Raw genomic sequence first — 22,065 nt, 5'->3', positions numbered from 1 at the left:
GCCGGTGATGGCGGCGAGAGGGCAGGAAGCCTTGGGGGCTCGATGGCTTGCGCGGTCCTACGAGGTGGGGCGATGCTGCTATTTCCAGCGCACGGAGCACAAAACTGCAGCTCGGAAGGTGAATAAATTACCCGAGATCTTGCAGCTTTTTAAGCGACAGAGCCTGCTGCGGACTGAACTGTGTGCTCCCCAAACTCAAACACGGAAGCCCTCATCTTTCTATTACCTTAGATTGTGACGGCGTTTGGAGATAAGGTCAGATGGGGTCATTGTTGTGCGCTGGTCTCAGCCGAGCAGTAACCAGTGCTGTGGTTGGACGGGCCCCCCTGGTTCTCGCTCTGGTGGCAGATGTCCTTCAGTGACAACCGTCAGGGAACTTTGAAATAAAGGTTTCTTACTTACAGGACCCGGAAGTTACACAGCACACCCGGGGCCACACAGCAAGGTCCCAGAGAGAGAGAGAGAGAGAGAGAGACAGAGTTAGTGTGTGAGTGCCCAGTCCTGGAATTCTACTTTTATTGGGGTTGAAGGTGGGGGCTAGGGTTTTGAGGGTTCATACTCTACTGGTGAACTTAAAATATAGGCCTAGGATTTCGAAGGGTGGGAAGAGAAGAAAAAAAAAGCAAGAGGCCCAAATGGTCTGTTATCTGAATCAACCAAGATGGCTGAAACAAGGAGACCGGCAGGTGGGGAGCCGGCTCTTTACCCAGTCCCGTGGCCGGCCGTGTGTTTAGCGGAGAGAGCCGTCTTTGGAGTAGATGCCTCCATCATCAAAGCTGGAGCCAGGCACGAGCACTGCAAACAAGAGAAGACCTTATCACTGTGGTCAGGAGGGTGGCGCTCTAACCCCAGGGGACAGGTGTCCTTCCAGGAAGGGGAAGAGACATCAGGGGTGCACTGAGGCAAGGCCACGTGAGGACATGGCGGGAAGGTGGCCGGGTGCAAGCCAAAGACAGCGGCCTTGGGAGAAACCCATCTCCCGACACCTTGCTCTTGGACCTCCCGATCCACAGTTCTGGAGGCTGGTGGTGGGAGGGGAGCTGCCCTCCTGGGACCCTTGGCCGGGCTGGAAACCACCTTGGTCTTCCCCTACGGAGACCTGTGGGCTTCCACTTCCTCTTCAGCTGCTCAAGCATTTGACGTCGACCCGGCTTCCTCGTCTGAACTTAGCCCCTCAACCTCATCCTCCATACCCAGCCTTCCACGGACGGGGGGCTCCAGAGACCCACCTTGGAACCCCACCCCAGTCGCGTTTTGGAAGACTAAGAGCGAGAGAAATGTGGCAGGAGGCAGAACATCCGTACCCTGTGGTTTGCGGTTTATAGCCAGCATCAACCGGGAGCTGAATTTTGTCAAATGCCTTGTTGGCGTGTGTGGACGCGATCACGTGGTTCTTCTCCCAGCTCTGTGAAGAGGATAGATTTCCTGATATTAAACCGCCCTGCAGTTCTGGAAAAAAATCCCACTTGCTCGTGACATATTAAACGTGTTTGGGGATTCTCTCTGCTTCTGGCTTTATGCAAAAATGTTCGCGTCGGTATTTGCTAGTGATAGACTGTCTTTCTCAGGTCTGCTAGCGATGTTCTATTAGCTTCGTGGAAGTAACACGGAAGCTTACGTTCTTTTTCTGTGCTTTGTGATGGTTCAGGCAGCTTTGTGATCAACTGGTCTTTAAGGTTTTCATAGGGTCCCTTGGTGAGTTTTGTGTTTGAGTTTTCTCCTTTTCTTCCGTGACAGCTCTCGAGAAAACCTAAGCACACACCACATAGAATCGCACACCTGACGACTCCTGGTCTCAAGCTCTGAGTCAGCCGCTCACAAGGCTTCGGTACACAGTTCAAAGGCTGAGCCTCGATCGTTGCAACTAGGGGAGAGGCCTGGGACCCAGGGGCGGGGGATGTAGGGAGAAAAGGAGATTTCTAGTGGGATCAAGTTCGAACAGAACAAGCATCCACACCCAAGCATTGAACGAGCTGTGAGCGGAGGCTATAGACGGAGCCAATGGGAGTCGCCGGTCATCTTATTTTTAAAAATTCTTCTAATTATTTTTCTCTTGTCATTTACTTTGTGTATTTCTGGTTCTTTCTTCTTTCTTTCTTTCTTTCTTTCTTTCTTTCTTTCTTTCTTCTTTCTCTTTTTAATTACGCCAACTAGTAGTTTTCCAATTTGGTTGATTTTTCAATCCACCGGTTTTGACGTATTAGTGAAACACTCTTTTTCAACTTGTTACATTTCTGCTTTGACCTCCATTAATTCCTTCCTTCTGCTTTCTTTTGTTTACTTTGTTGGTCCTTTGCTAGTTCTTTATTTAGGTGTTTAATGATTTATAGTTTCTGATATTTACTACCAGATATTTTTGTAGATATTGTTGGAGCAGAATCATATACTTGCTGTTCTGTTCATATCATTACTTTCTAGAAATTGTACAGCTTTGGAATAGCTCCCATCTTGCAAGCGTGTATCTCAATATATGTGTTTGAAGGATGCCTGGGTGGCTCAGTCAGTTAAGCATCTGACTCTTGATTTCAGCTCAGGTCATGATCTCATGGTTAGTGGGATGGAGCCCTGCGTCGGGCTCTGTGCTGATGGTGCAGAGCCTGCTTGGGATTCTCTCTCTCTCCCTCTCTCTCTGCCCCTCCCCCCTCTCAAAATGAATAAATAAACATTTAAAAAAAGATACATATGTCTGATTTCCAGGAGGAAGGGCCTTTCTGTGGGTTGGATGTTAGTGCGAATTTCTAGTTTGTTTGCTCTATGATCAGAGAATGCTGTTTGTATTGTTTATACTTTGGGGATTCTTTATTGTTTTCTTTGTGCCTCTTCTATGTGCAAATCTGTAAAACCTTTTAAAAAAAAAAAACAAAAAATTTACAGATGAAGTGAAATAATGTCTGGGAATTTCTTTAAAAGACCTTAGTAGAGGGGCACCTGGGTGGCTCAGTCAGTTGAGTGTCCGACTTTGGCTCAGGTCATGATCTCGAGGTCGTGGGTTCGAGCCCCACATCGGGCTCTCTGCTGTCAGTGCGGAGCCTGCTTCGGATCCTCTGTCCCCCTCTCCCTGTCTGTCTCAGAAACAAAAAACAAAACAAAACAAAAACATTTAAAGACTTCAGTAGGGGACATCGGGAGGACATTGCGAAGCACGGATTCGCAAAGCGCTGAGAGTTTTGCAAGTTGAGTGATGGGCACTTGGGGGATCCCCATGAGTTGTTTTTGTGCTTTCACCATAAATTTCAATTTTCATGATAAAAAAAGTGAACACCTCTCTCTGGAAGATGATATTTGAATTATTTTTCTTTTCTCCCCCCCCCCCCCCCCGGCTTACATTTTCTAATTTGAACCCATAGTATTTGTATAGTTTGAAAGCCTCTCTCTCTTTAGGCATTTTAAGATGTCTCATTGAGTTCTGATCAAAAACCGGCCCGGGGTTCCCTGGGTGCTGACTGGTAGGGCCTCCCCCTCCCCCAGAGTGGGGGGCTGTGGGGTCTAAAAGGTGACTGAGGAAGTGGCCTCAGGGAGGGGCCCTGCAGAGACATGCGGTCGCTGAGATGGCCTGAGGAAGACAGGACCGGAATGCAGCCGGAGTGAGGAGAGGCAGACACTGTGGGGTCAAAGGGGGGCTCTGGGACCCCCGACTCTCATTCCTGGGATGAGGGTAGTGTGGACGTCTACATGCCCAGCTCCACACGTTCCACCAGAAGCTTCCCAGAGACACTTCTCTTCCTCCTTGCCATTTTTGGACACAGGTTTTGTCGCTTTTCTATTTGGTAGGACTTCTGTCTGTGGCCCTTTGGAGACACCCAAGACTGGACGGAAGCCTCCAAGAGCAGGAAAACCTGCACCCCCACGTGGAGCCGTGCTGTGTGGCACTGATTCAGTCTGAGGCTGCTCGTCCTTTGAAAACTGTTGGATGATCGGGGGCGGGGGGGCGGGGGGCGCGCCTGGGGGACTTAGTCGGTTAAGCGTCCAACGCTCGATTTTGGCTCAGGTCACGAACTCACAGTTCGTGGACGGAGTCCTGCGTCGGGCTCTGTGCTGACAGCGTGGAGCCTGCTTGGGATTCTCTCTCTCCCTCTCTCTGTCCCTCCCCTGCTTTCTCGCTCTCTCAAAATAAATTAATACACTTCAAAAACACGGTAGATGATCTTTCAGGGTGTGTTCTGTGTGATGACAAAATGTCCTGGATTCCGCTAACGATTCTGCTCCTAAAATGAAATTCTGATCATGTGACGGCTTCCCCAGTCGAGAAAGCCTCGAGGCTCACGTTCGCTGAGGAATTCTGCAGGCCCCCAATCGGGTTGTGACAAAAGCACGGACGCTGTGCTCCGTTAGGCCCAGAGTGACCCCAAACCCCCCCCCCCGCACCAGGAGGTCCCGCGTGTAGCCAAAGCCTGTGGAAGCAGGAGCCTCCCTCAGGCAAAACCAGACCCTAGCAGGTGCCCGAACTTTGTCACTGACCCGTGAGGCGTGGCCTTGTGAAGAATTAGCACCCCCACCCCTGACTCTAGCCCCACCCCTCCCTTTATCCAGAAGGGCCAAGGCACAGCAGCCCTTGAATGAAGAGAAGACCCTGTCCCTTCACCGCCCCGCCCCCCCCGCCCCCCATCGACATCAGCCTCGCCTGCTTCAGAAAATGTCGAAGTCCTTGCTTCTGGAGGGGAAGAATTAAAATCTAGAACAGTGCCCCGCCTCCAGAGCTCCCAGTGCATTCAGGGAGACGACATACAAACAGACAGCAGCCCCAGTGGGGCTGGGAAAGTGCTGAAACGCGGGGCCATCCGGGAGTGGAGACAGAAGCCACTTCGCAGCCTTCCCGGGGCTGGGGAGGGAAGTTAGGCGAAAATCTCAGTTGCGTTAGGTACGCGATGCCTCAGCTGAGAAAAATACTATGAATATTTAAATGTATAATGAAGAAATCGATTTATATACTGCTCTTGTAACTCTAGTGTGAGACACATTTGAATTTTGGCTCTCGTACATTTGAACGTATGAGACACATTTTGAAATTCACAGTTTCACAGCTTCAATCAGGCATTCATAAGGCGGACCATTTTTGCTAACGGTGCCATCACTCTTCTACCTGCGTTCACCGATTTGGGGGTTCCTATGGCACAAAGCTATTAAAATCCCATATTCAATAAGGTAAATCATACTTACATCCCCAGGCAAAATCAAGAGCCATCCGGCTCAAAAACTCTTTCATCAGTTAAATGTAAATTACCTCGAGAAATGCCAAGGGTTTTCCGGCCCCGGAAACTGTTGCCAGAGAAGGTGGACATCTGTTCCTGTGAGCTGAGTTCATTTTGTGAAGGTCTACTAGTTAAACTCAAAGCAGCTCTCAGTTTTGGGGTTTCGCTTTGCATATCAATGCCCTTGATTGTCTTATCTTCATCTCTTTCACTTTACAACGTAAGCGATTCAGTCCTACCAGAGGATTCTGACCCAAAGACTGGAGTGCAGTTTTGTATTTTGAGTGCATCTTGTATTTTGCAAATTTATCGCCAAAACCCACAGTTGCTGAGCCTATGGGATCCATCCGGGCACGACGCAAATGGGAGAACAAGAAATGAGAACCCACTAGAATAATGCTGCTATTGTGTCTGCCTACTTTGTTTGAGGGCTGGGGGGTGGTGGGTGGGAAGGGGGAAGGGCAGTAGGCGGCGGGGGGAGGCCCGTGGACATTTACTGCACCGCGGTCCTGAAATCCACGTCACGCGCACATGGCTCCACCTTATTTCAAGATGATGCTGCAGACGAAGGGGCAGAGTGAAGGGCTCCGGCGTGTTGTCCTGTTCGTCGGCCACGCGCTGGTGGCTGCCGGGCCACCCAGAGTACGATGACCTCTCGATGGGCCACGGAAAAATAATAAAAGGTGTTGGGTACCATGGGCTGCTGTGCCAGGGGCACCCGGGAGAGGTTTAGGGTGAAAACAGTGACACAGCTGTGGGTATGCGGCCGCCCAACAGCCAACGGCGGGATCAGGGATCATACGGGTGATTTGGTGCTTTTGCCCCTGCCTCATGGCCCAAGCAGCAAGACAGACGTGGCTGTGGTTCTCCTGGTCTGAATGTATAGAATTCAATCTATCCAGACCAACGGTAGCCCAGGACCTAGCGTGTGGGAATTCGTGCGACGGCTGATCTCTGAGTCCACGCTGGCATGCCCCAGGGTCCTCTGGGCGGGACACGACCCAGACTCTACCTTTCGTCGTTTGGGGCAGCGGTTTTCAGAACCGAGTCAAGCTTCTGTTTTGCTTCAAGCCCGTCAAGGGTGGGCTTGGGCATCATTCGCCTTCAGAGGCTGGTGAGCCAGAGCCGTCTCGGGACCCGAAGTCCCACGGCTGTTGGCCTGAGACCCTAAGATCATCTCAGGTTGCCACCTGCCCACCGTGGAGGCGCCTGGCCTGGGGCCCTGCGCAGACGGGTGTTCCCTGGACGTTCACCGGCCGCTGCTCCCCGGCCGTCGGGTCAGTGTCTATGATTAGGCGTACGTGGAAACTCACCAGGAGAGTTAACACAGACTCTGGGGCCAGCAGGTGGATTTTTTAAGGGGCCTCATCTTGGGCACATGAACCCCCGTGGGCTGTAGTTTCCTTGTTTGTGAGATGACAACAGTCCTAGTTTCTTCCGAACTCGGCTGTTGTGAGGGATCCGGGAGAAAATGTGCGTAAAGCATTGCATGCAACCACCTGGGAGACAGGAAGGTACAAATGCTGGCTGCCGTTGCCAGGACGTCTCACGCTGAACTTTTCCAGGGAATCCCACCGTCTCTCTCCTTGAACTTGGGCCGGAAGGGCTTTTCTGCAACAGGGGGTCACGACTCCGGGGATCTGGCGGCAGGGGGAGAGCGTGGTGGGGCGGTTTCTGAGGCTTTGCAAGACAATTCCACGAGGCTCAAGGCCACTGTGCTCTGAGCCTGTGGCCGTTAATTTCAAGCTGGATGGCACATTCTTTGCAGAGCGGTTGCCAAGGAACAAGGTAATCCTGTGACAGAAATACCGCCCGGGGCTTTCGGTTTGCTGGCCCGGAGGGCTTTAGGCGGTGTCAGATTTTATTACTAGCATTCCTGGTCTCCATGAAATAACCACGGGGGAACACAAGTTGTGTCAAAGGACGCATCTACGGGCCCCGATTAGCGCCGCACAGAAAACAGGCACTTCGTTTCCTTCTGATACTGATCCAAAGATGGGTTAAAAGAAAAAAATAAAAAAAGACACAAGATCACGTACCTTTAGGCTGGTCTGTAACCTCCCATCTGGTCAGGTGACCTGCCCATAAACTGGCTCCTCAGCAAGTCAGCCGCGTGGCCTCTTGGCCCCACCCTCGCTAGCCACGTGACCAAGGTTGGCCCCACCTTCACTAGCCACGTGACCAGGGATGACTCAGGTCACCCTTTCAGATCGCCACCGGCCTCCTCAGTGGGTGATGTGCAGTGAATTAACCCACGTCCGCTCGGTGGGCACATGGCGGGCACCAGCGACCGCCAGCCCCCCCCTTTCCTTACAGATGGCTGCAAAGGGGCCGCTCTGTCCCAACAGAGGGGGCCTGGGGGTTTTGCGGGGGAGAAGGGCAGCCGGAGGGGACCGTACTTTTTACCAGCGTATTCAATATGGAAGCATAGTGTGAGGTAGTACTTTAGTAATTTCTTTTTGTTTTGCGAGAGAGAGGGAGAGAGCACGCCTGCTTTCGGGGGAGGGACAGAGAGAGAGGAAGAGAGCGAATCCCAAGCAGGTTCCACACTGTCGGTGCAAAGCCCAGTGCGGGGCTTGATCTCACCAGACCATGACCCGAGCCCAAAGCAAGAGTCGGATGCATAACCAACTGAGCCACCCAGGTGCCCCGATCTAGTGATTCTATACCCCAAAGTGAGTGACCCTTTGGCTAATAACTTCAGCTTATGTGAAGCAAAAGAGTAACCATGGCCACATAAAGCATTTATATCCCAGTGAGTCAGTAAGAATTCCTAATGATGTAGAAAGTTCTTAAAAAGAGCTACTGTGATCATGTGACTTGCTGACGCTTTTTACAAGTCTGGCGTGGATGTAACGTGCATAAACTATACACTGTCGAAGGCGGGAAGCTCCTCAAATAAAATCATAGGATCTTACTGCAAACTTCACATCGTGCAAGTATAAAAACTTTTCGTGGAGACACTTAAAGTTATAACCAAAGTCGAAAAGAAAATAGATGCAGATTTGACTTTACAAACTTTGACCATCAGCCACAACACGAGTCAGTTGCAAGGAGACGTGTGGTTGGCTCCAACCCACTTCAGGAAACGCTGCTTAGGGAACAGCAGGACTCCAGTAGCCAGCTTGGGGGCAGCCGCTATAAGGAAGCTGGAGATGGTGGGGAGGGGAGGAGAGGAGGCAGAAGGTTCTGGGAGATGGACATGTGCAGTGCTCGAGGTCCTTCCTGCTCCTGAGAGGCTAGTCTCTGCCGAGGCCCCAAGTCCTCCCTTCCAGGTGGGGGCAGAGTCTTGGTGGATCTTGCTGCCATGTTCCCATTTATACTGGTCTGACCCGCGGGCACGGGCAGAGGGCAAGTGGCCGGGCCGCCCCCTCCCCCCGGGAAATCCTCCCCCTCCGCAGGCAGAAGGCATGCCCACCCCGCCCCTGCCTCCACAGCTCCTTCTTTGTGGCCGTGGGGCAGGGAGAGGAGCGGTGGGCACAGCGGGGCCAGGGCAGGGGCAGGGGCCGTCCCTGTCACTGCTCTTCCTCAGGGCGAGCACGCTGCATTTCCTCCAATGACAGGAACAGAACTCTCCACGCCAAAAGCCAAGCAGGACAGGATTTCTAGGCCGCTCTGGCTGCTCAGGCAGTTTGGGAGATGAACTTGAGCTCCAGTGCCAGGGTCTGTGGGGGATGATGGGATGGGGTTTAAAAAGCGGCCAGGATGGTGCGTGGTCAATGAGCCAGACCCCGTCATCAGCCTCCGTGGAAGCCTAGCACACGGGGAGCTGGAGGCCGAGCCCACCTGGGAGAACCGTCTGCTACAGGGGCTGCGTTCGTTTTCAGGAACAGCCCAGAAGTTACAGAAGAACCAGTTCGGTCTCCAGGTCAGACAAGCTTGCTCCCCGGCTTTCATCACGGTGTAGCCTTTACACCTAGACAGCGAGGCCAGTCGGGCATCAGCCAGGAGGCAAACTTTACCCTGGCAGCTGGGCGATGCCAGGAAAGTGACCGTGTCGGGCGGGATTAAAGAAGGCCCTGGAAGGATCCAGGGCTGAGCCCAGCGGGGCGGTGAGTGTCGGGCGGCCTCTAGCGGCCACTGCCGGTCACGCTGCTCAGCGGACACCTGACTCGCAGGGAGAAAAGACACTTCTTCCATTTCTTCCAAGACAGCAGCGGTCGTGAGAATATAAAACAGATCCAGAAGCAAAAAATGTAATTACATTTAGTATTCAAAGACACTAAATAGTTGTTTTGAAATACAAATAACTGAGGCTGATCCTTTTGAGGATGTATTTATTAAATTCTAAAACCTTAAATAATTTTTATCAGATACATTCAAACGGAAAGAAAAACTAGAACAACTAGAAATTCAACATTTTTCAGAGGGTTGTGGGCGCCCTATTATTATTTAAATGTGTTTTTATTTTGCCTACAGGAAAGGTGAGCCGGTATTAACGAGGGCATCACCAACTGGTGAACTTCATCTTGGCCTCCACTTGATGTCTTTTACCCCGTGGAAATGTCTTTTCAAAGCAGTGTTATCTGCCCATGGGGAATTTAAACAGGAGTCATCGTCATTTTCTTCCAATTTCTGGAAATAAATTATGTTTTACACAGGAAGGCATTTCAGGAAAGTATTTTGCAACATGAACAGACTGAAGAAAGAACCCACATCCAAACTCCCAGTCCCATCTCCCCAAAAGGATGCTCCCAGACTCTAATGCAGGTGGGATGCCTGGCAGGGTCCCGGGGGCCCTGGAGAGGCGGGAGCTCTAGAAACGCCCCTCCCTACATCCTGCAGAACTCACGGCCCCCCAGCGGCCCCCCGCGCACTTGGGTCAGGAAGGGGGTGAATGCCCGTGGCGCCAGCTCTGCTGAAAACCTATCAGCCCGGTACCTTGAGCTCCTCCTGTCTTCTGTGATAATACAGCATCAGCTGCTTCTGCTCTGCACTGCTGATGATCGGTTCTCGGGCTGGGGCCCCTTGTCCCCTCTGCAAAGACGAGGGCAGAGCAGACTGTGGATTACAGCACTCTTACAGGGGCCACCCGGGAAGTCACAGTGAATGTTTTATAACCGTCTTTGCCGACTGCTACACATAAACTGGGGATCCGTTCTGATCATCAGGAGAGGCTTGGTCTCCAGCAGCCCCTCAACCCTGGGCCCTCATGGCGGACAGAGACCAGAGGCCGGGCAATGCCACCGGCCGCCGCGGGTCCAGTGGAGAAGGGATGGAGATAATCGTGGAGAAATGATTTAGGACAAAGCAGCCTCGCACAGATACGTCTCTACGCGATCTACATCTGTTAACGACTTCTGGCACATCCTCCTTGTTTACAGAGTATCAGTACTTTGAAAACTTGAAATCAGTGCTCTAGGCTGTAGTTTCCGTTTCGAGAACCACTTTTAGTTACTTGCAGCCCTATTTCTAAGGTTGAAATTAGCATGGCTTATGTACCCCCCCCCCCCATTAAAACAAACTGCAGATATCGTCAAGCAATCCATACTGTCTTCCAGTTTTCGCTGTTTTACGTTAAGCCTGCACTAACGGGATTAAAGTATGTGTAACAAAGAGACTAAGTGAGATTTACTCTAATTTTTTAGTGGTTGGAAAATAGTTAACAAGAAGTGGTGTCGTGTGAAAGCAAAAGTACTCACTTGCTGAATCTTGGCGATAATTTTGGTTTTCTCGTTTTTGCCCACATAGTCTGAAAGCTTCTTTGTTCTTCTGAGCTCCTTGGCCGCCCACCACAGCTGGGCCTCTGATTCTTCAATAACATTCAGTCCTGCCTGGGGCCGTGGTCAGAAGTGGCTTTAAGGTGCATCCGGACACTGGCCCACGAGTGTGATCCTCCCCCAGGTGCACGGAGCCTGGCTGGTCCCCCCTCCACCAGTGTGGGGCAGGGTCTGGCATCTCAGCCCCGCCCCACCTCCCCTCTCCCCACGGGCGGCACCACCACCCCCACCGAATCAAAGCCCTTGCTCATTTTCATGCCTTTCCTGGTAGCTCCAGCTCTTGCCCTGACTTCGTCACCCTCCTGCTCTGGGAGGTGGGGAGCACCCTATCCCATGTGCACCCTCATCTATAATACGATGTCCTTCTCGGATGGATTTTGAGGATACTGCCAGGAAAGAACACTGGAATCCAGCCGGGTTTTTACATCTAGGCACAATGGGGCTGTTTGTCTGCTTCTGCACAGCCCGCCTATTTAAGATGGCTCAGAGCCACAGGCACTGTCCAATGGGATAAAGGATAAATGAGAAAAACAAAGGAAAATGGAACGTAAATGCAGGAAAATAACATGAAGCAAAAGGTGAGGCTAGAACACAAAATTCCAGGCAAAGGGACCAATGAATGCACTTTGGGTAGAAACAGGCACGAGTTAGGTTTCTGGCTTCCCAGTGGCCAAAGAGAACGGGCAGGTTTTCAGTTACTCCTGCTCCTCTGTGTGCCCTCAACCGCGAGCACTACCTTCGGGGTCTACCCTAAACCCAGGGCTGTGCTCGGAAGCACAGCACGGCAGGATGGAAGGCTGCGTATGAAGCGAAACACGACGTCCAGGAAAGGAGGCCCAACTCTGCAGTGACCCACCCCACAGGACGCCCGAGAGCCACATACCTGAGTCCCAGACAAGTCTTCTTTATTTTCGAATTCCATCCGGATGGGATCGTATGGCGGCAGCCCCATGGGATAGACAATCATCACTGCACCTCGCAGCTGGTCCAAGGCGTCTTTCACCATCTCCATGGTAACACACACTCCGGCTTCCACTTGTTTCTGAAGGGACAGGGACAGGAATCATTCTGTACACTGGGACTGACCGATTCAGTAAGTACTGATCAGGTTCTTGTACCGGCCTCCTGCAGAGACGACTGCCACAGGACACAAAGGACTCCAATGGGGCTTGCTACCGAAGCCACCAACGTCCTCGCGGGGCTTCTGCTGCGCCCGCCACGGCCTAGACCACCAAGCAGACTACGAGCAGGGCCGACGAGGGCAGTCAAGTGCGGAGGACGCTCAGCAGCGCAGACCGAGGGGATCGGGCCATGCCACGCCATGGTGGGGGGAAGGTGGAGCAGGCAGGTGAGCGACAGGACCAGGAGAAGCAAAGAGCAGCATAAGTGCAGCCAGTGCACCAGTGCCCAAGGGGGTTGGGGACGTTGGGGCTCGTGCTGGGGAGGCCAGGCTGAGGAATCTGCGCTGAGGACAGGCGGCGACGTCTCTCCCGGGCAGGAGGGACGGTGCAGGAGCCTAACCTTGTGGTGGGTGAAGAAGGCTCCCGGCTGGGGGAGAGCAGGGAAATGCCCAGGAATTTCCTGAGTGGCAGGAATGTCTGTTACTCGTAAGGAGCCCCTTTGGACCACACCAGAGTTTATGCTAATGAGGTGACCCATGTGGGACCTCATTTCAGGGAGAGGGAGCAGAGATTAGAGGGTTGAAACTTTCAGACCCAACCCCCATCACCATCCTGGGGTGGGGGTGGGGGGGAAGGGAGGGGAGCTGGAGAGGAGTCCCATGGCCCAGGATTTTATTACTCACGCCCACGTAATGAAACCCCGATAAAAATAAAAATCCTGGGCATCGGAGCCCGGAGGAGCTTCCGGGGCGGAGAACACACTGCTATTCGAAGGCAGGTGCCGGGAATCCCAGAAGCGCCCACAGGCTCTGCACCCCGCACCCCAGACCTCACCCTACATCTCTTCCACTCGGCGCCGAGTTGTGTCCTTTACAACAAAGCCATAGTCGTAAGTACAGCGCTCGCAGTTGTGTTCTGTGAACTGGTGAACCAGGCGGGGGGTTGTGGGAACCTCCAGATTTACAGCCGGGACAGAAGCGCTGGGGGTTGCCTGGCGTCTGAAGGTGTGGGCTCTTGCCAGGGACCTTGCCCTTTCACTTGCGGGGTCTGCGGCAACACTGCGTAGTGTGAAACCTGAACCCAGGCCTCCCGGTCGGTATCTGCAAGGCACCAAAAGGCTACCAGGGCGCCTTCAATAAAGCGGTGGCTGTGGCAACGGAAGGCGCTGGGTTGTCGCCATCGTGGGACAGACGGTACAGGACCCGAGGTAAGGCTCACGGGGGGGGGGGGGGGAACAACAGCCTGTGTCATCGAGGCACCAGTGGCTCTGCCAAAACCAAGTGGCAAGTCTGCAGGAAGTGCTTCTCCTTGGGTCCAGAGCACAGGGAGGAGCGAGGAATCGAACTCTCAGCTGTAGGAAACCTGAGCTTCCTCGAGGGCTTTTGGGAAGAAGCGTCTAGGAACCAGGTGCAGGCGAAGGAAGGCATCAGGGGGAGGAGACAGATTGTGGAGTTTCCTGCGGAGGCAGACTGTGCATTTGGAGGAGGAGGTAAAACACTGGGGGGAAGGGCAAGGAGAGAGAAGAGGACCCAGGAGAAAGTGCTTTGATAAACACGCAACGTGGTGAGAGGCAAGAGAAAGGGCACTCAGGGAGCTGGGAGGGGACAGGAGGACAGGAGGGTCCTCGACGTGCTCAGAGGACAGTGTCAGACAGAAAAGCCTCCGACCTGCGAAGCGAAGGGGTGGCCCTGAGATGGCCGTCTCTGTGGGGGAAGGAAACAGAGGCCGGGTCCTGAGACACCCAGGAGGTTCCGGGCCACGCATGTGGCAGTGCGTCTGCTCCGGGAAGCTCGCTGGGAGGGACAGGGCGGTGTGAGGGTGAAGCCGCAGAGAACTGATTTCTGGAGAAGGAAAGAGGCCTGAGTGCATTAACAGCGTAGATGTAGCCCGCAGAACAGGAGGCACTGAAAACATCGCCCCCATCCTGGGTTTCCGGGCAAGCAACAGTGGGGGCAGCAGCAGAAATGGGAGAGCCCGGGGCGCGGCGGGGGGGAGGGATTAGACACAGATCAGAGTCTCCAGGGAGGGATGAGAAGAGGACCTTGCAGGAGGGACAGAGAACTGAGGGCTCCTGCCAAGACAGCTTTGACCGCTGTGCCACGCCGGAAGGAAAGAGGCAGGCAGGGCAGGACGCACGCCATTTGGAGCCTCAGAGCCCGGGGCCTGCTGCCCACGGCCAGGCGACTGGGGACCAGCTGGGCGAGGATGGGTTAGGGAAGCAGCGTTAGTGGGGCGGCGTGGCCGGGCGGGGGCTCAGGAATGGGGAAGGGGGACGGGAGGTCCTGCGCTAAATGGGGCCATTCTGGGTGACGGTGCTCTAATCCGACCGAGTGGCGGACTAGTAAGACAGGAGGAGGAGTGACCGCAGGAGTTCTGTGGCAGGGACGCCCAGGTCCCAGAGGGGGTTGAGGGGGGCAGGGCGGATGTGTGGCCTGAGGGAGGAAGGTGGACCGTGCCCTGGGGGCCCAGACCCGAACTCTCTAAAGCTCTGTTCTCATCTGTGAAACAGAGGGGATGTTCCTGCCTTGCTTGCTCGCAGGTGGCTCACGAGATTGTTTCGGGAGTCACAAATCCCCAGAAAACATATCAGGTCTTCCCATCAGAGGCTTATGCCAGAGGATGGGTGTGCAGAGCTCCCAGATACGGGGTCACGTGAGGCAAGCCTTTCTGCTCAGAAAACGTCGCCCACCACCACCGTTAACTCAGCGCAGGTGAGTCATTTTCTGTACAAGCTCCACGAAATGCCAAGGGCAGTGATCCCTGGCCAGGTAACACGGCAGGGTGACAGAGGAAAGCTGGTGCGGCTTCAGGGCAGCAGACACCCCAATGACCTGGTCTCCTGCTCTCAGCAGAGGGACAGCTCAGGAAAAGGGGCCACAGAGACAGTGGTCTCGTTCCCGAGGAGCCACTGCGTCTGGATGGCCCACCATCTCTCACTCTCCCCATGATGAACCTCCGGCCACAGGACTCGAACCTTCTCCTGCTTGCCCCACAGTGCTAACTGTCCCCACCGTGGCCAGCTCTGGAGAGGGGACGGTGATGTGCACTGCATTTCTGGAGGCAGCGTGGAAAGGGCCCCGGGCGAGAAGTCAGGCCGGCCACTCGGGAGCCCTGCAACTTTGGGCAAATCACTGCAGCAAAGGACTGGAGCCCGAGAAGCCTCTCTGTAAATTTGGAGACAACCACGTAAGAAGATCCACAAGCAAAGAGGCCAGAAAGGATTTCCACAGAAGACAGTGAGGGGAGTGAAGGGTGCAGAGCAGTGTCCAGGCCACGATTTTCCTCACACGCCCTGACACGTGCTAGTTTGATCAGGTGTTAACAGTTACGATCAATACTGTAAAAAAAAAAAAAAAAAAGGTTCTAGGATCAAAGGCATTTTGCAAACACTGGATTGAACCAAAGCATTCCTTGTCGAACCTGGAGAGAGCTTTTGCTAAATTAATAGGCACTGAAGAGCAGTCATTCCTGAAGCATTTAAAGGATTAGTTAAGAGCTTGAAGAATTAAGGACATGTTGGTTTAGAAGTAATTTTGCCCATGGGGCGCCTGGGTGGCTCAGTCGGTCATGATCAGGTCAGGTCAGGTCATGATCTCCCCATCCGTGGGTTCAAGCCCCGTGTCGGGCTCTGCGCTGACAGCTCGGAGCCTGGAGCCTGTTTCGCATTCTGTGTCTCCCTCTCTCTCTGCCCCTTCCCCACTCACGCTCTGTCTCTGAAAAATGAATAAACTTAAAAAAAAAAATGTAAAAAGAAGTAATTTTGCCCAGGGATGCCTGGGTGGCTCAGTCGGTTAAGCTTTTTTTTCATTTTTTTTTCTTTCTTTATTTATTTTTGAGACAGAGAGAGACAGAGCATGAGCAGGGGAGGGGCAGACAGAGAGGGAGACACAGAATTTGAAGCAGGCTCCAGCACAGAGCCCGATGTGGGGCTCAAACTCACGAACCGTGAGATCATGACCTGAGCCGAAGTCAGACGCTCAACCAGGAGCCACCCAGGCGCCCCTAAAGTCAGTTAAGCTTCTAACTTCCGGCTCAGGTCATGATATCGCAGTCCGTGAGTTTGAGCCCTGCATCAGGCCCTGTGCTGACAGCTCAGAGCCTGGAGCCTACTGCAGATTCTGTGTCTCCCTCTCTCTCTCTCTAAAAAATCAATAAACATTGAAAAAGAAATTAAAAAAAAAAAAGTGATTTTGCCCAGTGATCAGTAGGAAAAGAAAAAACAAAGTTATCCACTGAGAAGGCTGGAATGGGGGGCGGGGGGTAGCAACGCCCAGGGCCAACACATAAATAAAGCAAGTGACAGACAAAACAATTATTCAAACATCCTAATATTCTTTTCCTCCAGGGTCACATTACCTGCACTGTCAGGTATGACCTCTGCTTCTCCTTCTATGAAACAGCTTCTGCGTAAGTACTGGTGACCATCGCAAAAAAGTAATTCATAGCGGCACGAACTCCAGCAATCAAATATCCACGGAGCTCTTACAGGGTCACGATGTTTACGTGTCACTTTCTCAAGTTCTCCCCACATCACGTACCCATCAGCTCGTGGTTGTGCCACACGCACTACACGGTGTCCCACACGTCCACGTTGCACTCGCGCAGGCCAGGCACCCTTTCTGCCTGACCCGGGAGACCAGGAGGATTCAGGACAGCTGTCACCAATATGAAAAGGAAAAGCGACCACCCACACCCAAACAGGCTGGTCCTTGCCTTGCCCCGGAAGGCTAGAAAAAGAACAGGCGGGGCCGCAGATAACTCCACTCTGGAGTAAGTGGAGTCTGTGTTTCAAATGACAGGCCTTAGGGCTTCATTTAAAAAAAGCTAACCTTCGATATGATTGCTCTGGCCTCTTCTATAGTCTTCTTTAACACTTCCTTCATCTTTTCATTTGGAGCTGTGGAAATAGAACCGGGAAGAGGGAGAGAAACAGCTGTCTTTAAAGGTCTTCTTGGGGAGGGGAGAGGGAAAAACTAACGAAGAAAACCAAAACAAACAAACCCCAAAAACCCTTAGATGTCCTAATCCCTCCTGGCCAAGTCAGGGAGCAAGGAGCTGAGAGGAGGACCCTCGTGGAATTCAGGTGAGGGACACAGGGAAGCTGGCGGCGAAAGCTGGGAAGGCTCTCAAAGCGTTGCTTTATTTATTTATTTTTTTTAAGTTTCTTTATTTTTGAGTGAGAGAGAGAAAGATTGTGCGCAAGCGACGGGAGAGGCAGAGAGAGAGGGAGACAGGATCGGAAGCGGGCTCTGCGCTGTTAGCAGAGGGGCTAACGTGGGGCTGGAACTCACGACCCATAAGATCATGACCTGAGCCGAAGTCGGAGGCTTAGCCGATTGAGCCACCCAGGAGCCCCACAGAGCTTCAACTTCTTAATAAATAAAAGTATGAATTAAGACACTGAAAACGCTAGAAACATAAAGTTGTGTTAGAATAGAAATGGTTAATTTAAGATAATATTGGTTTAAAGATGAATAATGAACTGGTTCTCAGGACATACTATTATTTTTTTTCAGTGATGCAATTCCTTCTAAAAAGCACAAATATCTTGGGACGTATGGGTGGCTCAGTCGGTTAAGTGTCTGACTCTTGATTTCGGCTCAGGTCATGATTCCAGGGTCGTGGGATCGAGCCCCAAATCAGGCTCTGTGCTGACAGCAAGGATCCTGCTCGGGATTCTCTCTCTCCTTCTCTCTGTTCCTCCCCCTGCTTAATGCTTTCTCTCTTAAAGTAAATAAACATTAAAAAAAAAAAAAGCAAAAACATCTCTCCAAATTGACAATGAGTTTACATTATGAAAAGCTGTGGAAGACAGCCAACCATTTTCCAGGCTAAAACCCACCTGAAATAACACTAAAAATTCCTATCATCTTCACTATTTTTTTTACAAAAATATTTTTTGAGCCTGTCAAGTCCTTGTAGGGACACTTTTGTATTTCTTTTGCTTCTTAGTGTTCTAGCACAGTAGATACGTAGGTGCTTAGGTGTCTGTTAAACGATCAATTACGGTCTTTTAAACGGGGCCTTTTAATCAGGTTAAAAGGGATAAGCCATCAAAATGGACTCCCGTCTTTTTTCCTTGAAATTCCACACGATCAACCACACACTAAAGGGGGAATGATTTCAGAATGCTGACATGGACTAAGACGTTTTACACCACAGAGGGCCGTGCCCTCGATTCAAGGGGAGACGATGTGCCGACACTCATCGCCTCTGTTCACACAGAATCTCTAGCCAAACCCTAGTACCTGCAAACCGTAACAGAACAGAACCCTCAATACGTTGTCAATGATTGCCCCCCAAAACTATTCGGTCGAACCATATTCAATTTTCACCATTTGTTACCTACAAAACTGGCAGCTTCAGGTGGTTCATCTGATGTAAAAGCTAGCAGCACCTTAGTAAAGAAAGAGCAAGAAGACAGATGCTTCCTCGACCTACCCGATTCATTCTGGATTTGCACGGTACCACGGGAGTCGGTTACACGGTGCAGTATTTCATGTTTGTACAGAAAACTGAGGTCTGTGTTTTTTGCTTTTTTTTTTAAATTTTTTTTTTAATGTTTATTTTATTAGAGAGAGAGAGAGAGAGAGACAGAGCATGAGCAGGGGCGGGGCAGAGAGAGAGGGAGACACAGATTCTGAAGCAGGCTCCAAGCTCTGAGCTGTCAGCACAAAGCCGACGCGGGGCTCGAACCCATGAACCATGAGATCATGACCTGAGCCGAAGTTGGACGCTTAACCAACTGAGCCACCCAGGTGCCCCTGAGGTCCGTGTTTTCCCGTGAAATTGCCACCTGCATACTTCCTGCTGTGCTCGCGCATGCACACAGAAGACACAGGCTGGATTACCTTGCCCATTCCTTCGGCCGATGTCATCCTTTTTAAATACCGAGCCCCCACTGGGTACACACTTTTCACCCCATTCATCCCTTAATTTCAATTCTTCGATCTGGTCATCAGTCAGTCCTTGCATATTAGGAGGGAGAAATATGCCATGTTCTGCCAATTCTTCCATTTCTTAAAAATAAGAGAAAGTTACACAATACGCATCACAATTATCATCACAACACCTTACACCTCAGTGAAATGTAGGCTCCCTGGGGGTCAGGGGTCTTGCCCAGCGGCTCCCTATTTTATTTAGCAAATGCTTAGATACCACTTGGTTTGGGCCAGGCCTGTCCTTGACCTTTGACACACGGTCGCCCATTTGTCCTAGGTCAGCAGCGGCACCGAGTTTAGGAGCTCACCGTGGTCGCGGGCAGCAGGGGCTGCAGGCTCTGTGTGCGAATCTTCTGCTGGGCTGTACCTTCTGGGACTCAGGGGGCACAAGTTAAAATTCACTGACGGTCTGAATACATATCCACCAAGGGCGTTACAATTTCCGAGCGTGTTCACGTAGATTATTGCATTTCGCCTTGTGAGGCAGGCAAGAGAATGCTCCACATCCTGGTCTTCCCTCATTTACAGCCCTGTCACCTGAGGCTTGCAACTTTAGAGACATACTTTCTAAATAATTTGTGTAGATCTGGTCAGTGGAGAGGATTTCAGGCAATTCACACCCTTCCAAAGTGGCAGAGATGGGACTAGACTTTGGTGTTCTGGTATCATGTTCACTATGCAAAAGCGTGGCTTTGTATTTTTCCAATCCCATATATATTCACCCCAAAACTAACCTACACTTCAACCTTGCAAAATCGCTTGCCCTTCCTTCCTCCCTCCCTCCGAGTTTCCATAGCACTGTAGGAAGACACCAGGTGGCTTGTAATAATACAACACTACAAAACAAATGGTGTAACTTAATGGGGTCTTTATTGTCTCTCTCCCTACCAGACACTAAGCATCTGGGGGCCAGGGGCTGGTCTCCTTCACCCTGGTCTCTGGCAGGCAGAGAGCCCTGGGGCCTGCCTGAATCACAGTGGACAATGGGAGCTACAGAATAAATGAGTGAGCCACTAGCACGACTCGTAATATTTAGCAGCACATTTTCAATTGATAATTTTATAGAAAAAGAAGTTGGAGTCACTCTTCTCCCCAAATGTTTTAAATAAAAAAGGAAAACATTTAATACTGAGCTGGTTTTGGAATCAGTAAATTTTCTAAGAAACTATATGTATGCGCCATAAAGGCAGAAACCATAACCCTTAAGGAGTTCTCCATGGCACAAAAATCACGTATTACAGAAACACTAGACCACGTCTGGAGTATCACCATGGGAGCACAAATAGGGAGCACCTCCCTCGAGGCGGAAAGTCGCCAGACAGCACTGCTCTAGAGCGTTCGAGAGGAGTGACCAAACGTTGTAATATGAGAAACAGGCTTGTGTTTACTGGAGAAGGGCAAGGGACGCTAAGGTTGCTCTTTCCACCCTCGGGAGGTGGGGGCGTCCCAAAGTCAGGTGCTCCCCCACCGGGAGGCGCTCCACTTCAGGCGTCTCGACAGAGTGATTTCCTTCCACTACACCTGCTCTCGGACCGGGTGTTTCGGCTCCCCCGGGTTAGCCCGTCTCCCCGGCTACTTCACATCCTGCCCCGCGGCGCTTCGGCTCGCACTTGGCCTTGCCCGCACGCGGGGTGCCGGCGTCACTCCGCTGTCCGCGGGACCCCGGCGGACTGTCCCCTCTCGAGCCCGCCGGCCGCACGTCTTTGCAAATCTTCGCAAACCTGACCCTCCCCGCCCAGCCGGCCCGAGAAAGTCTTGCGGCTGCCGCCCCACTTCCCCATCCCGGATGGCCCGTTTCTCCCCGCCCCGGCGCGGGCTCCACGGTCCCGGCCGCAGACTCGCCGCGCCGCTGGGCCGCACCTGAGCAGACGCGCTGCACCTTGAGCCGCGCGTTGTAGACCCGGGTCACCTGCACCGTGAGCTCCTCCAGCTCCGTGCTCCCCGGCGCCTGCAGCAGGAACTGGCTCTCGTCGCCCCGCTTCACGTGCAGCAGAACCATGGCGGCCCCGGAGACCCCGCCGAGGCGGCGAGGAGGCCCGGGATGCGCGGCCCGCCGTAACCCGAGGCCGAGGAGCGATCGCCGCCTAACCGCTGCTTGGAGTCCGGAACTCGGGGCTCGAGTGCCCGCGGGGCCGGGAGGGGGAAGGCCCTCACTCCCGGAAGTGCCTGTTGCCAGGAGCAACAAGGAAACACTGGGGCCGCCAGCGCCAGTCAGAAGCCGAGGGTGGAGAAGCCGCAGCGCGCGGGGGCGGGGCCGAAGCTCCCGGAAGCAGGTGCTGCCGGGCAACGATCCACTCGGTCCGAGACGGCCGCCGTCCAGCGCCGCCCCCCGCCCGGCAGGATTAGTCCTGCGCCGTTCCCGGAAGTGCCCGTTGTCGGGGCAACAGCCCAACACAGCCCAAGCTATCGGAGGGGAGCGCGGAACGCCCCGTCCACTCTCCCGGACCCGAGGTTCCACCTAGAGAGATGTGTGGGGCGGGGGGAGGGGTGCGGTGGTGGGCACCCTCAGACACCGAGCCCTGAAGCGGGTCCCCGCTGCCGCTACAAGTCCCAGCGGCGTTTTCGCCGCTGTCGCTCACCACTTCCGGAAGTGCTTCCCGCTGTTTCCGGTCTGGAGATGTTCGCGGCGGGGGGCGGAGTGCTTCGCGCGGGGCGCGGGGTGTGAGCACCGAGGGGCGGGAAAAAGTGTGCGTCCTCTTCTGTGCGGGCTAATTCGGATTCGCCTATCTAGGGTGGCTCTAGCGGCTGCTGCCGGAGCGACCGTGCCCAAACTCTCCAGCCAGCCACCGCCCGAAAAATTCTTATTGAACAGGCGCTATTTCTTCCAGGCGTGGGTGACACCGCGGAAAGGCCAGGGTCACTGCTGTCAGGGAGTTTATATCCCAGTGGAAGTGAGAAAGAGAAAACAAAATATAAGGAACAAGGCAGATTCAGATAGAAGCATAAAGAAAACCAAATTGGGTGACATTTGCACTTAGTCCTTGATAACAAGGTGCCACCAAAGCTACGTACGATAGTGCAAGGCTCCAACCCTCGTTATCTCCTTCGAAAGGCCATTGCCCGATCTGAATATTGCAAGCACCTGCTACTTTGT

At 52.8% G+C, this 22,065-nt stretch overlaps 1 protein-coding gene and 1 long non-coding RNA gene across 4 annotated transcripts; both read right to left on the bottom strand.

Annotated features, from left to right (window-relative positions):
• Nucleotides 1–228: 228 nt before the first annotated feature.
• Nucleotides 229–2,082, bottom strand: LOC122230682. Of its 2 annotated transcripts, XR_006207720.1 has the most exons (4): nt 1,619–2,082; nt 1,305–1,405; nt 707–795; nt 229–397 (listed from the first exon to the last, which is right to left on the bottom strand). It is a non-coding gene; the product is annotated as an uncharacterized LOC122230682 (long non-coding RNA). The 2 variants fall into 2 exon arrangements; XR_006207719.1 differs by having other exon boundaries at nt 1,305–2,082.
• A 7,370-nt stretch (nt 2,083–9,452) lies between these two features.
• On the bottom strand, nt 9,453–21,143 carry CFAP298 (cilia and flagella associated protein 298). 2 transcript variants are annotated; one of them, XM_042956421.1, is made up of 7 exons: nt 20,832–21,143; nt 18,882–19,049; nt 16,860–16,927; nt 11,793–11,951; nt 10,832–10,963; nt 10,071–10,166; nt 9,453–9,764 (listed from the first exon to the last, which is right to left on the bottom strand). In XM_042956421.1, exons 1-7 carry the CDS (start codon nt 20,968–20,970, stop codon nt 9,654–9,656), a joined length of 873 nt encoding a protein of 290 aa, XP_042812355.1. In that variant the 5' UTR covers nt 20,971–21,143; the 3' UTR covers nt 9,453–9,653. The 2 variants fall into 2 exon arrangements, with proteins under 2 accessions (XP_042812355.1, XP_042812356.1); XM_042956422.1 differs by lacking the exons at nt 16,860–16,927; nt 20,832–21,143 and having other exon boundaries at nt 18,882–18,959.
• Between the last annotated feature and the right edge of the window lie 922 nt (nt 21,144–22,065).

The sequence above is a fragment of the Panthera tigris genome, chromosome C2 (assembly GCF_018350195.1).
Source record: "Panthera tigris isolate Pti1 chromosome C2, P.tigris_Pti1_mat1.1, whole genome shotgun sequence".
In the NCBI taxonomy this organism is placed as follows: Eukaryota; Metazoa; Chordata; class Mammalia; order Carnivora; family Felidae; genus Panthera; species Panthera tigris.
The sequence above is the reverse complement of the archived record's forward strand: the minus strand, read 5'-3'. Positions and strand labels throughout refer to the sequence as shown.